Source organism: Anarrhichthys ocellatus, unplaced genomic scaffold, assembly GCF_004355925.1.
Source record: "Anarrhichthys ocellatus isolate YVR2014 unplaced genomic scaffold, GSC_Weel_1.0 scaffold13, whole genome shotgun sequence".
Taxonomy (NCBI): domain Eukaryota; kingdom Metazoa; phylum Chordata; class Actinopteri; order Perciformes; family Anarhichadidae; genus Anarrhichthys; species Anarrhichthys ocellatus.
In genome coordinates, this window is record NW_022280043.1 from 7,078,958 (window position 1) to 7,094,583 (window position 15,626).

General features: G+C 43.5%; 1 protein-coding gene across 4 annotated transcripts in view; it reads right to left on the minus strand.

Moving 5' to 3' along the window:
• Positions 1-15,626, minus strand: part of cadm4 (cell adhesion molecule 4) — a 143,377-nt gene that overhangs the window by 37,481 nt on the left and 90,270 nt on the right. The window contains exon 1 of one of the 4 annotated variants that reach the window (XM_031852528.1): positions 2,253-11,255. The exons of 1 other annotated variant lie outside the window; for it this stretch is intronic. In XM_031852528.1, the coding sequence (XP_031708388.1) occupies positions 2,253-2,385 (133 nt within the window). In that variant the 5' untranslated portion in view covers positions 2,386-11,255. Of the gene's footprint in view, positions 1-2,252; positions 11,267-15,626 lie in introns of those variants that run through there. 2 more of the 4 variants (XM_031852531.1, XM_031852530.1) reach the window with 2 other exon arrangements.

The following is a 15,626-nucleotide window of genomic DNA, read 5'->3' on the forward strand; positions in this document are numbered from 1 at the left end:
CTCTCTCTCTCTCTCTCTCTCTCTCTCTCTCTCTCTCTCTCTCTCTCCCCCATCACCCAATGGTGTACTGTGAGCACTGCACTGCTAATCAGCAAAATCAGCATAACACGGTCTCCATTCACTCTTGACCTCTCATAAGAAACATTTCCTTTCACATATTTATTTATTTCACATCCTGTTTTTAACACTCTGACTTTGCTCCCCAGTCACGCTGCCTCCATCCTCTGCATTGAATTATGTTTTCTTATTCCTCTCATCACCTTTCCCTTTTACCTCCTCCCCTCCCCGCTCCAGCATCTCTCGTTTTGACCTTCCCATCTTTATGTCTCTCCGGCCCTTCGGCCTAGGCCTATTTCAATCACCTCATCCCTCTCTTACTCCATCCCCTCTTCTTTCCTCTCCCGCTGCATTGCATCTCTCTGATCGCTCTCCTCTTGTCCACTCATCCTATTACTTATTCCTCTCTCTTACTCACCTCTTCTTACCCTTCACAAACCGTCATCATGCTCTCTCTTTCCTGTCTCCTCTCTCCTGTTTTCTGACAGCTAAAGCTGGTTAGCGCTATCTACTGCGCAGTGTTTTATGGCCCGGGTCTGTCACAGCCCCAACAACAATGGCCACCACACAACCCCCCAACAGCAGCTTAAAGGAAATTTACAGGGCTATTACGCGGTGGCTACCACACTGGAGATTCACCACCGCCAAAAAGAACTGGCCTTCAAAATCCACGACATGGCTGCCTTCCCTTTGGTGTGTATCTGCGGCACACTTGTGTGAGTGTGATGCTGATGAATGTGTATGTGGGAGAGCGAGGAAATGCATGGGCGTGTGTGTTTTTGAAATCAAAAGTGCTTGCTTGCGTGTTAAATGTGTACGAGAGAGTATGAGCCTGTGCATGTGCACATTCAAGGCCCAACACAAAACTGCCCTACTGGCAAGATTACATAACCACACTGACTGCCAAGACACAAACTCATTCTTCCTCTGTATCCCGCTCTCCCCTATTGTCACCCCCACCCAGCATCCCCCCCAACATCCCACAAAAACACAATGTCCTTCTGTTGATCTAATATGCAAAAAAAAAACAACTGAATTGAGATTTTGGCTGGCACAGAGGGGAATGCACAATGCACCGCAGCACACTTGTTTAGCAATGAGCAGCGGGGGGAAAGAACATCTCCCTGTATTAGATGCATGATAATAATAATGACAGGAGGTATTAATAGCAGCTAGCAACTCTGCCACCGATCCCACTCCACTTCATGTACTGCTTTTTCTCACCGTTGCTGCCTCGTGTTCAATGAGTCTTATGACTCTTGGATTAAAACTCGACCTCATACAGCTCTTGTTGAGGACTAGTCTCTTGTTTTATCTAGTCCCCCCCCCTCCCCCTCTCCATCTCCATCGTCTTTCTTGCACACACAACAGACTGCGTTGTTCTCCATCTCTGTCTCGCTATTTTTCTATTTCAGCCTCCGCCGCTCCCTTGCGTACAGTCCAAGTTTCTAGCTGGCCAGGTCCTTCTCGGCTCGTGTCTGTCAGTCTGTCTCTCATTCAATATATATTGGTCTGTTTCACTGCACTCCCCCCCATTCTCTTTCTATTTGACAACCTCGCCATACAGCTCCCTACATCTCTACCACTCTGGGGTTCAACTTTCTTTTATAATATTCTTCAGAAGAGAGCTGACAAAAACACTTCAGCCACTCTCATATCTCTCTCTCTCTCTCTCGCTCTCTCTGTTTTCATTTGTGACTGATTCCCTTCAGGTCTTTTGGTCCATCCGTCCACTCTCTTTTTCTCCGCCTGGTCTCTCATTCCCTGGTCCTGTCACCTCCTGGGCATATGCTACTCTCTTCCCATTCACCCTAGACTTTATCTTAATTACCAATTCTAACTTAATTACCAGCATTTTGAACAATTCATCTTAAGCTCTCATTTCGTGATTCAATCACAAGCTATTCCTCCCTTGGTCAAGTGCAGGCACTGCGCTGGATCTCATTCTGTATCAATTTACACCAATTAGTATACTTAACACTCTTGTGTTCTCTTTTTATATGACATCACATCATCGAGAGAAATATCTGCAGGGAGTTTAAATTACAAAAAATTGCCACATCCTATCTCTAACATGAAACGATGTGTTTAATGACACCTGAATTTCCCTCTAGAATCCAAACTGCACGTCTCATTTAATCTGTGTATGTGTGTGTGTGTATGCACATGTGGGTGTTGATGTGTGCATGACTTACGAGTGATGCAGAGCAGGACCAGGACCAGGCTGCGTAGGGCCAGAGAGAAAGGGGCAGGGAGGAGGCGGCAGAGGACAGAGCTCCAGACAGGCCTCATTGTGTACTGAGAAGCTGTGTGTATATGTGTGAGCATGTGTGTATGTGCACGTTTGATCAATGGCTCCTCTGTGACCCTGGCTGCACTGCTACAGACAAACTAGTCCCCACACACACACACACACACACACACACTCTGATTTGTTCTCAACTGCAATGCTGGACACAAGTGCACACGCTAACTGCCCACATTTACTTCAGTGCAATCAGACAGAAGTTGTTGTCTGAGGACAAACCTTAAAGAAAGGACTCTTATGTGCTCCACTGCATCACAACACATGCAAAGAAAGGGATTTAGCTGCTAAGTGAGATAGAGATGAATTGTGACGAGGGCTTGCATGCAATCCACAGACGTTTGGACAGAGCTCAGGGCGCTAACAGAGCTAGCGATTTAGACACTATATCACAATGCACATAGAGATGAGTTTAGAGCAACAGAAAGTTCCACTGTTGACTTTAGCACCATGTGCTACTTAGAAAGAACGTACGCGTTGCGTTGTCTTATATCCATACAGTGTAGAGGCTTTGCTGCTACAAAGCTGTACAGGAGCTCAGTCCCATCTAAGCAAAACAAGAACAAAGCAAACCCTGCTAGGCTAGCTATTTTCTATCACAGTGCTCCGAGCCTCCTGAGACCAAAGATTCTCGGATCAATAAACCACAAAAACCTATACCAAGATGTTGCCAAAGCAGACCTGCAACACTATGTCCTTTACCAGCAAGAGTATTCAGCAATGGCAGCTATCCAAATAACCAAATAAGAGGCAACTTAATTAGCTCATCAGCGACTGTACACTGCAGTGCCAAATTGGGAGCTAAGCTAGCTCTGTGAGGTGCCCCAACAATCAGCCACACAATTAACCACAACAACAGACTGCTTGTCTCGTATAGGTCAAACCACACTGCTCCCGAGGAACTGAAAACATCAATAATACTATATTTCAGTCAGATACAGGTTGAGAAAAGCAAGTATCTCTGCTGATGGTGACTGAATGCTATCTTTTGAAATAGAGCTACCTACATTGTTGTGCCCTCGAGGACAGAGAAAACCAGGGCAACAATGTTCATTCTCAAACACATTGTATTTCAATGAATCAAACAGGGTTTTTTCTGCACTTCTCACCCGACAGATCGTCAGGAAGAATTCAATGTTCCTTTGAGCTATCACCAAACCGGCCAGGCCTCTGGAGAGATGGAGACACTTTCTTACTACAAGTCATCTGGAGATAGCAAAGGTTAAATAAAAGCCATTGAGCTTGAGTGCCGCTCTATACTGTAAAGTAGAAGTGCTTGCCCTGTGTAGAATAACCAACCTGCTAGAGGTTGAGCAAACTGCAGTCAGACGCGTTAGTTTCAGATATTACACTTTTTAGTCTGCTTTTTCACCCCAGAGACTTGCACATTGCTCACACAAGGTATCTACTATTACTCGCATGAATGCCGGAACTCTTTCGATATGCTATCATGTATACACTGCGGCGTAAATGGACAGTGAATTTTACATGGTCATTTTAGACCCTCAGACTAATCATATGCTATCAGACAGTGTAATCGTGCAGCATCGACCTGCCTTACTCTTCCTTTCTAACATACTCCACCGGGTGCACTCCAGATAAACGCTCACTCGTACACACTGATCTGAAAGCCTGCCCTGTTTAAGATCCGTACAGAGTTCCGCTGATTGTCAGGATCTAATGCATCGTTGGTCTCCGGGAGACTGTTGCTCTCGTGTGTCTGTATGTGCAGCTATATGTGTTTAATGTGTGTATTTGTGTGTCTGTAGTGCAAAGACAAACGTGATGAGCTGCACCACACACCTCCCCGAGCCCTATCTGATGGAATAAAGTGTGAGTGTCATCCTAAGATTACTACACACTGCCCGCTCTCTCTCTCTCTCACTCTCTGTGCCACTGCAAACACAATGAGCTCTAATGGCGATGGCCCCGACACTTCTGGCAAAGCCGAAAGCGGATCATTGCCAATGTTCCCTACGGCGCCGACTTCACCGGTCAACTGGCTGACGCTGACAAAATTACTCTGTGTTGGTGTGCACCAGCAACTCAGGTCTAGCAGGTGTGGCGCCTGACAGCAGACGGACTGCAAAACAATATATACTCTATTCACTTGTTGAAATTGATCTCCTCAAATTGTGTTTCGTTGATCCATTCTGCCCTCTTTCTCTCGCTCCTCCTTTAGTCACCCAGTCAATCTGCTGTTAGTTCCTTCAAGTTTGTCCTCCTTTCGCTTCACTTCTTTCCTGTTGATCTATGAAAATTGCTATAATCCCAATGTGGTGTAGTTGTTGATCACATCCATCTGCCCGTGGATCTGTTTTCCGTGTTCCACTTGTTTATATAACCCTGGCCACCCTCCCCTTGCTTAGAATGTGTGTGTGTCAGTGTGGGATCAGTGTCTGCATATTTTGCATACTATTTTGTGAAGGTTAGAGATGAGTGTGTGTGTGGATGGAAGCAGTGACAATGGTTCTCTTTCAGGTCAACAAACAGTGGCGATGTGTGTGTCTGAATGTGCTCGTCTGTCCAGTGTTGACTGAAGCAGAGTGTACATTTGGCTGCCTGTTTGGCCCAAACACTATCTACTACCCGTTAATTTATCCTTGCAGGCACACAGAGAGGCATCATAGAGCCTCTTTATGTTAAATTGCCGTTTTTATGGCTGCAGGGATGTACACGGCTGTCTGCTGACAAGAACTGTGTACATGTTTATGCGTGGCATTTGTAATTCAAAGTGAATGTGGATATAGCAGAAACGTACGGGACTATGCCTGTGTTATGATTTATGTTGATGTGAACCTGGCTCAATAAAAAGGTATCAGCGTCATATTTTTACCCTGATGAAACAGAAGTCATTGCTAACAGCTTGTCCAACTTGTCAGTATATTTTGCATCGACAAATCGTGCATAATGCAATTCGTTTGTTCGTGCTCATTACCACATGTACTAACATTACTGCTGTTGGCAATAAAACTGGCAATACAAAGCCAATGATGGAAGCTAACTACAGTAGACTCTGTGTCTTTGACTTTCATTGTCTTGTAAAATGTGAAAGGCAACACACTCTTGCTATTAGAATAGCTCCTCTAATTGTTCTTTATCAACTGATCATAAACTACCAGCTATAATCTGCCACACGCTGTATTTACAAACATCTTCATGCATTCAATTTGAAACATGCTGTTCCCTATTATCAAGTCAAATAAAGTCAAATTTATTTATCAAGTGCTTTTAACAAAATAGGGTCATCCCAAAGTGCTTTACAAAGCAACAAAGGACATAATTACAGACAAAAAGAGGAACACATCACAAACATTGCACTACTGGCAAGTGTGTGTGTGTGTATTTGTGTGACAAAGTCCCTGTGTGGGTAACCCCCTGATGGGTATATTTGTTTTTGTCACAGTGTGTGTGGAAGGAAGGGAGGTAATGGCAAATTGTGTCCCCTATCCCCCTTCCTTCTTCTCTCTGTCTCTCTCTCTCTCTCCCTCTCTCATCCAAATCAAATTTTTAATGGGCTTCATTGATGCCACCGTGGAATAAGTGTTGCCAAAGCACTTAAGGGGCTTAAGTCAGTGGCGTGCTGAAAATATTAAGCACTCAAACAGCCTTACAAGGATCCCTGCCTGCTTAAGTATGCCAAGGAGGTCGTGCCAGCATTTAATACCAATGGTATTAAAGCGCTCCGACATGGGAGAGGAACAGAAATACAGATATATACAGTATGTACCGCAACTGGGAATAGATGGGGAGATGGGGGCTGTTGTTGGAGAACGGCACGCGGTGGGAGACGAGGGAGATTCAAAAGAGATGAAGGGACTAACAGAGTAGTAGTGAGGTGAAGAAAAGAGTGCAACTGACGACAAAGGAGAGAAAAGGAAAAGTGAAAAGAAGAGTTGAGACAGTCCGAGAGACACAAGGGAGGAGAGGAGAAACAAGGAGTGTAGTAGGAGGAGAGATGCGAGGGAATCGGGCCAAGGTGTGGGAGGTAAGGGTTGATGGGATAGCTGTGAACCAGCAGCAGAGGGGTAATGTAGAGATTCTATCGGGAGGCTTATCCAAGATTAAATTTCTCTTTGTCCTTAAGGCGCTTCTTGGGTTAGCGGAAGTGTCGAATTTATTTCTTATGTCTCCCTTGGGGTTGTGCGTGTGAGTGGGTTGGGAGTGTACGTGAGCGTGTGTGAGCATGCTGAGGAGGTTGCATGTATATATGTGTCCGTGTAGGCGTGAATCTTGAGGGTTTATTAGCTGGCAAAGTGTGAAGGAGGGCATGTGTTACTGAAAGGTAAGGATAAATCAAATGAACATCTCCCCAAGGGTGGATCCAAGTCAGCATCCAAGTATTAGTGTGGTTACATTAACGTAGGAATGTGATCTCATATATCATGAATATAGATTGTGGATATTCTGAGTGCAATTCCAATGGAAGTTTTCTTTTTTTAATATAAAGTTTGTTTTATGGAGCTGCCACAAAGTCCCAGACTACCAGAAAGTTTAATCACTCACAAGAAAGTATCTAAACTGTCCTGATTGAGTAATCTCTTCTGGGATTCTCTCCAGTGTAAACAAAATGCACAACACTATACAACTAGGTTATAGATACTGCAAATGGGCTTGATTCTATCTTTAACATTTACAAGAAGAACATCATAAATACCCCATTGTAAGCATTTGTTCTTATAAAAACTGCTATTTTGACCCAGGTCTGAGTAAATTCCCATAATGCTCTGCCCCTCCTGGCCCTCTGCTGGGCTTCTCCTCCCATCTTTCTGGTTTCTTGTTTGTCTGACTTGTTGATAGCTAGCCTGGAGACATGCACTTGCTAATCCAACTGGGTTTACTCTGAACTCTCTAATTAGAAAAGTCACAGTTCCCCGATCTATGGACACTATCAGTGACTGCATTTTCTGGAGGCAGAGCTCAGGCTACTTCCTGCTCACCTCACGCTCCCGGGCACAAAGATCAATACGGCCCAATCATTTGGGTACATTTCAAGTAACACTGCCCGTCTTTCTTCACACAATTTAGGATTACAAAGTTTTGATTTTCTCTATTTCTCACAGTCTGTTGACAGCAGAGCCTGGCAAATAGATACAAGTCAATATGGCTGACATCATGACAGGCTAACAAGAATACAAAACAGATATTAGTATTTGAGTCACTGGCTGTCTGAAATTACATGTTGAATACATGAGCAGGCAGGGTGTTTTTTTCATACACTCATACTTTGCCTCACCTTTCTCTACAGTAACCTAGGAGATTAAACTCACTCTCTGGCAGACAAAAGACTTGGCAATGTCTTTTCCCTGGTTTTACAGGATGGAAGGAGAGGCATTAATGACGCCGTGGTGGCCATTGCAGATATCCTATAATTAGTCTCATCCCAATGTGCATTTGCCTTGCATCAACCGTGCATCAAAGGGGACAATTTTGGATCATTCTTTCCAAACATGGCAAAGAACTGAGCATGCAAATTTAGAACAAAACACTCAAGTGACAGACTGCAAGAACTGAAGATGGAGAATGCTATAGATTGCCGGGAACTAGTGTAGATGAACAAGCCGGTTAAAGCTCACTACATAGAAAAGAATATTGGAATGCTCCTCGTTTAATTCACTGTGTTGAATTCACTTAATCAGAAAGAGCTGTTATAGAACAAACAAAGGACTCAGAACCTTTGTCATTTGCTTTCATCGGGAGAGCTACAACAAATGTTTCAGTCTTTGGGTCATACGTGAATGCGAGCCAATTTGTCTCCACAAAAAATGAAATGCCAGTACGGACAAAAGCTTAAAGACTCTCAGGTCAAAAAAACACAAAAAACCACACACCTGCAAATTGCTCACACAAAGAAATGTCTAGAAATTAACCAACTGGGCCCAAATAAGAACAAGAATATGATCATATTTATATTCTTGTAACACAAAACCAAATCAAACCTTTTCGGAACACAAAAAAGTAAAAGTCCTGTGCTTTGTATAACAATCTACCTATTATAACCTCCTCCCCGACTTCTGTGATAAGTAAGACTAAATCAAAACTTCCTGGACTGGAAAAAAACAAAAAACTTGCCACTAAGCGTAAACCCAGCAGCAATTACTTTTCCAACAAAAAATAATTGGCAAAGCAAATTAGGATATGTATTTTGTAGGAGACGCGGTTGCAGTGTGAATGACTGAGTAGTCTCTGGGACACACAGGGAATTATACTGAGTCAAAGCTGCCGTTCGGGGGATATTTTTTTCCGAATAGTACCTTTAGTTAGTTTGAAAAGTTGCAAAAGAAACATAAGTAAAAAAGGTTATGTGTAACACTGGCGGACAGATACAGCAGGATTCAAGGTAGCAGCAGGTTTTGTCATTTGCTCTGATAAAGAGAACTCCAGCATACAAGGTGTTAGAGTATATAGACCAACAAGGCTGGAAGCTTTTCTAATGCAGATGTGACACTTAAATGTGTGCTTGGCCCTTGCCGTACCCATACATGCATTCATAGAAAGGCACGCAGTTTAAGTATGAGAAGGCATTAGAGGCATATTATATTATGCAGAACCATGCAAGGCCCCCACCGATTGGGATTCAACAGAGCGCTAAGCTCCGTCATCCCTTGTTCAGTAAGATAAATGCAAACAGTGTTACCTGCCAAGTCGAGAACGTACTGTTGGAGCTTCCTAACGAGTGTTTCCGTGTGCGCTGTGAGCCACATGCTACACAGCTACCCGCTGGGACTAACACTCATTATCCGTGTGGCATCATACCTCCCAGTGACAGGCCGTGACTCTGCGCTCACTGTTTTCTCTGCTGCAGTGCATGTGTCAGTCTCTCCTCTTTGTGTTCCCTGTGCATGTGCTGCTAAACATTACCGTGTTACCTGTGTGGAAAGCTCCTTGATGTGTGTGTGTGTGTGTGACAGATAGGTGTGACAGATAGGTCGCCACTGTGGCTATATATGCACGCACCAGTTCTCTACTGTTGCTCTTTACTTTCCAGGTATATGCGTGTGATGTGTTACTGATGTGCATATCAAGCCGTCAAGGCCGCAGCTTCTGATGTTTCATTTTTGCGCGCTCTGCAGGAAGATGGTTGGTGTATTCCCGTGCAGCTGGAAGCGGGTCGTGGACCAGGTTAGCCGCGTGCTGCCAGGGGTGCAGTGGGGGTGACTGGAATCGAGTGGCTATGTGCCACCTCGCCGGGAGTTACGCCGCCATCCGCCTTGCCCCCATTCCGCCAATTCACAAATGCCTAACAAAGGGATAATTTCTCCCCCGCATGATATAATCTTTCCTTTCACCCAATGCCTCAATGGAGTCCTTTATGGGTTTTTATCACATCTCTCTTTCCCCTCCCTCCTTCCTTCCCTCCATCTCTTTCTTTCTCACTCTGTCTGTTGTTTTTCCGACCCCTCCCTGCTTGTCTGTCCCTCTCCCTATTTGCCCTCTCTCTGCCTCTGTTGCTTTTTTTCCGATCCTTTTCTTGCTCTACTCTTCTCTCACTCTGACCTTACAGAGGGTCTTTGCACTGAAGTTACTCTTGTTACTCTGTCTCTCTCTCTCTCTCTCTCTCTCTCTCTGTGTGTGGAGGAAAATCACACACTCATCAGTTTGCCGGCTCTGTTCCTGACGAGCAGGCTCGCAAGGAGAATATTAACGAAGCTCCTCAGCCAATTAACACCTAAAGCACATAACAACCTTTTATGCCAGCAAACACACTCGCATGCACTTCTGTGCACATGCACGGACGAAAACATTTGCAGGAAAATACACACACATTGGCTGCCACACACAATTTGGCCTAAACACACTTACTTACGCGAGCAAAGAGGCTCACATAAACAGAAACACACGTACAGGCCTCAAAGCAAGGATGCGCTTTCACACATATGCACACTAATAGATTGTGCCGATGAGTGTGGGTGTAGAAGGAGCGGGACATTTATAGGAGCAAAGGGAAGTAAAGTGGAGAGAAAGGAGATGCAAAACAAAGTGGTGAGCAGTGGTGAGGTAGAGAGGGAGAAGGAGAGAGAGAGAGAGGTGAGGAGAGGAGAGAGGGAAAGATTGTGAGCGCGAGGAGAAAGACTGATTTATGGAGTGTGAAGAAAGGCATAAAAAAAATGGGGAAAATCAGTGATAGAAGGTTAACGTGGCTTGGCTTCTCCTGACATGGTTCATGCTAATTTGAAAGATTTAATAACGGGTCGTTGCGCACACACACACACACACACACACCTATCGGACACTGACATACACAGTTATCTTCGCCAGGTCAACACATTGCATAAAACATGGTGGTAGAAAGGGCATTAGCAGCGAACCTTTGCACGCACACACACACACACACACACACACCTATCGGACACTGACATAGACAGTTATCTTCGCCAGGTCAACACATTGCATAAAACATGGTGGTAGTAAGGGCATTAGCAGCGAACCTTTGCGCGCGCGCGCGCGCACACACACACACACACACACACACACACACACACACACACACACACACACACTCTTCTGGACACATGTGGGGCAGTATCCTCGTATGCATAAAACATGATGAGAGACAGCAGGAACAGGGGGCGTGAGGGAGACAGAGAGAACAAGTGCGAACGGACAAAAAGCGTATGGTAATGACCCGAATAACGAAAGGCTGCTGCCAGGAGAGGGGAGTCAGAGAGTGTGAGAGGGGGACAAGTGTGAATGTGGTAAAGTAATGGTGAGGAGGGAGAGAGAGAGAAACTTTCCTTACGGCCTGCTGCTTTTGGATTGAACAGAGTGCAAATGAAAAATGGAGATGAAATAATTAGACAGGCTGACTAGAGGCATCTAAATATGTAAATGCACTTAATTTTACTTTGATTTGCTCCACTGCTCCCCTATCACTCTCTCTCATTTCTATCTCCCCCACTTTTCCGCCTTCCATTCTCTTCCTCTCATCTGTTCCCATTCCACTCTCTCTTCATGCTCTTCATTTCCTTTCTCCCTCCTCACTCTGTCTCCCTCTCATCACTCTTTCTATACTCGCTTTTCTCTGTCTGCATATTCGGCTACAATATGTTGATACACCATAGGTATGTCAGCTTGATTATTCGCCGTTTTATGGACTTGCAGGAGTCAGAGAAAGAGAGTGTGTTTAATTAGTTCATTCATGCCTGTCTGACTCTGTGATGGGGTGTGTATGCCCGTGCATGGTTGTACACACAGTGACATCTATCCTTTTCTACCTATTTGTAAAAAAGGATAGATTTGGATAAATCCATCTTAAATTCATTTCTACTGTTCCTACTGGCCGTGAAGCAATCCCTAAAGTTCAGCTAAATATTATATGATGCTTCAGCAGTGTTTCCCCGGGCACTGTTACCTGCTGAGTGGCGGAGGGATAGATCGTGACATGTGGGTTGGTTGCCAGAATGCAACTACGTCAGTTACAGCAACCTAATTGGATGAAGATATACTTGATTTGGCTGACTCCGACAACTGGAGCCTCCTTAGATCGAGGCAATTTTTCTTCTTCGCTTAATTTTTGTGAATTTGACCGCTGGGCTGTGTGACGCCCCTCCCATTGCCTTGGAGGCTGTCCTGGCCAACGTCAGCTGATTGGGCTCATGGGCCATTAAGCTATAAACGCTGACCCCTGTGCTCACACTGTCTCTCCATTCCAGCAGCTGGGATCCACCCTGCATCATCTTGTTTTTCAACTTCAACATCTCCATAGCACACATATCACACATACATATATATATATATATATATATATATATATATATATGTACATAGACATATATATATGTATTAAATCTGAGATAAGTGGACATTTTCTGCTCTAGTTGAAACACTTTTTTGAGGTCTTCGCCTAAGTTTGCACCGCCACAAGAAAATGTAAGGGTTAACTGTGCATTCAATTCAATTGTGAATCAAGTTGAGTAATATCCAAACCTGTCGTATGTTTGCATGCCTGTGTGTCTGCATGTGGTTGCGATTCATTTAAAAAAGGTGGCTCTTGTAAATCCAGTGAGAAAACAAGAAGCGACACATTTTATTTATCTTGTTTTTGAACTTTTCTCTCGAAGCTGCCCATGTAGTTCACATCTCCGCTGTCTTTTTCAAGTCTAATAATTATGGCAACAGTTCACAGATCCTGTTCCAATTAAACACATTGTCCATAAATTCCTAACATGACTGGTTTCTGCACCTTGTAAATAAAACTGGCAGCAAAGCACTGTGAAATTAAAATCCCCCCTCCTCTCATATTTTCCAAAAAATTTAATAATTGCTTTTTTAAGTGCATGTTGACTGAACATGTTATTAAATTACATTGTGCATTTTCATTGATGTATTTGCAGAAATGTATCTTGAAACGGAGATCCAAACCTTTAATGAGACCACAGTACCAAAAATAAAATAAGTGAAAATATGAAAATGTGAGCAGTTTGACTGTGTGCGAGTACGTGCATGTGTGTGTGAGTGCGTTTGGATTATAGATTAGAAGTCACCGCGGAAAAAGGCAGCTGTCCTTCTTAATGACAATCTGTCACAGCTCTTCCCTAACCGCTCCTCCTCTTTCATCAGCCTGTCTTCTCTCTCCAACCCCGTCCTCCTCTCTTTAGTCCGACTTGTACCGAACATCCCTCACTGGGACACTCACTTCCTGTTTCTACAAGGTGACTCTGACAGCAGTCCTCCTCATTTTACCTCTTCGAGCTTCCTTTTTTTTTTGTCTTTCTCCTTCTCTCTGCCAGCTGTTGTCGCTCTATATCAAATATATTATATATATCTATATATATTGTAAATACGTTTGTTACCAATTTTTGTCAGAATAAATAATAATTACAGTATTGTGAGTTTTTATTTGGAGATAAGAGCTTTGACATCTTGATCTCTGATCTATATACAGTACATTTTGTATATAACATCGATATAATAATATATGTATCATGTTTTAATTTCATTTTCTATTGTTTGATCACTCTGTACAGCACTTTGGATTGCTTTTATATTACTTTGTGCTCCACTAATAAAGTAGTGCTTGAGCACATTACAGCTTCCCACATCACAGCTAAACGATCACATCAGACAAATGATGATCAATGCAGACGAATGACTATCTCTCTAATTGTGACATATGATGAGGCTACCAATTGTGGTTTACGAGGCAATGTTTGGTAAATGGATTAAAGTAATGATTGCTGATAGAAAAAAAGCGAGTAGGATTTATTGGATCAGAACAAGTTTATCACTTTTCTTCAGGCTATAACTTTGGTCTCTTTTCCACCATCTGTCTTTCTGCCACTGCTGTCTCAAGTCGTGGAACATAAACTGTCTTATGGGTTTTGATTTGATTTGATCCCTTTCAGTTCTTCCTTTCTTTGTTGTTGTTGTTTTTGAGGCTTTGTTATGTGGGGGGGGTTTTATCCTCTGAGGAGATAAACAAAAGGTGACATTCTTTGTGTTCAAAGTTTGTTTCTTTTGTTGAAATCGGAGAGCTGAAGGTATCGAATGCAGCATATTTTCTTCTCTGTTGCTCCTGCAGTAGCACTCACAACACTGCCCACATACATCAGTATTCTACTGAACAGCATGTTCAAGGTACCCAACACTGCCTCCACAAGTGACCCTGACATAGCACTAGTATTATTCATGACTCCATTCCTCCTCTTCTCCTCTCTTCACGTCCTCCAGCTCTAACAAGGGCCACCGACACCGGGAGAACGCCTCGGCCTCCTAACCTTTAATTAATCTGCAGGAATGAAACGGTATATAGTAGTTGTGAGTCAAATAAAAGCTTGTTATTTTCTATCTTCCAAATTTTCCCAGGTCAAATACAATTTTGGAAATCAGCTTTTCCTTGGCACGAGCAAGATACTTCAAACTACCCTCAGGCTCCGATTATTCATTTATAATGCACTGCCACTATTTTACCTACGTAATAAGTACTCTCGCACTGGCCTGAGCAGTGAACATAATACATACGGACAATAATTAAGTTGACATCAACAATATATTAATTATACTTTCAATAAGCAGAGATGACGAAATCAGACCTTAACAAAGGCCTTAAAAGGTAACTTCAGTATTTTTCAACCTGGACCCTATTGTCCCATGTTTTTGTGTCTAATGGGGACAACAATTTTTGAAATTGGTCCAGTATTGAGGGAGTACACGGCAAACAGCAGCCGCTATACAGGCTACAATGTAATCATATCGGGCAAATGCACACGGTCATTATAGCTACATCCACTGAAAGTGCTTGTTTTTCCCGCTGACAGCCTCAGATTGCTATTTTAAGTGTCTGACAGCATTGTGGAAAGAACCCTACAGAGACATAAAATCTTTTTTTCTTTCCCTGGCGCTTGATTATATCTGAATTGCCGAAATCGGCTAAATATTCAGACATGACATTGAAAATCTTTTAGATAACACTAAGCTCCTGCTTTCTCTACTTCAACACAACAACCTCTGACAACACCAGTGTCCCGTGGCACTCCTCCATCCAACTCTCACTAATGCTTCCTCCAGGGTCCAGGTTGAAAAATACTTAACACCCCTATGACATCTGCTAATGTTTTTCTACCTCACTTTTGATTGATTATCATGAGTTCGATGATTACAAATGAAAACGCACATTAATAGCTGTCAAATCTCTACTTCACCCTACATTTTATAGTGTCTGTCAATCCCACACAGCACTCAGCGGATCCCAGCCAGGGCCAAGAGGGGCAAAAGGTGATGCAGCCTGCATCCCTCTCGTGCCAAAGTGAAAGAAAAAAAATGATCAATTAATCTAAGAGGCTTTCTTTCCCTACTTAAGTGTACTGCAGGCTACTGGGCGCTGTTTGCCTTTAACAAGCAAATAGTTGTTGAAACCAATTTAACAAGCCAGTAGCACACTGTGCCTCTCAGCACACAGTGAATCCAACACACAAGCTCGCACACGCACGTTCCTCTATTTACTCCTGGACGGCTCACACTGGTCGGAGAGTGTGCAAAGCCACAGCAGAGGGACCCACCAAATGGGCCGAAGTAGCTCGGAGCAATTAACCAGCATGAATTTTATACACCTCTCACCTCTATAAAGCAAAAAACAAAATCCTGATTTCGCATTTCATTCAGCTTCACTCTAACAGCACGGTTGGTTGGAGGGAGCTTGGGGGGGGGGGATTTGAGACCTTTTAGAGACTAACCACAAGAAGAAGAATCAGACCCCAACTAGCATGACTAACACTTGTAACACCGTTGCTATCAGGCAATGTTTATCAGTGAGGTTCCCAGTACA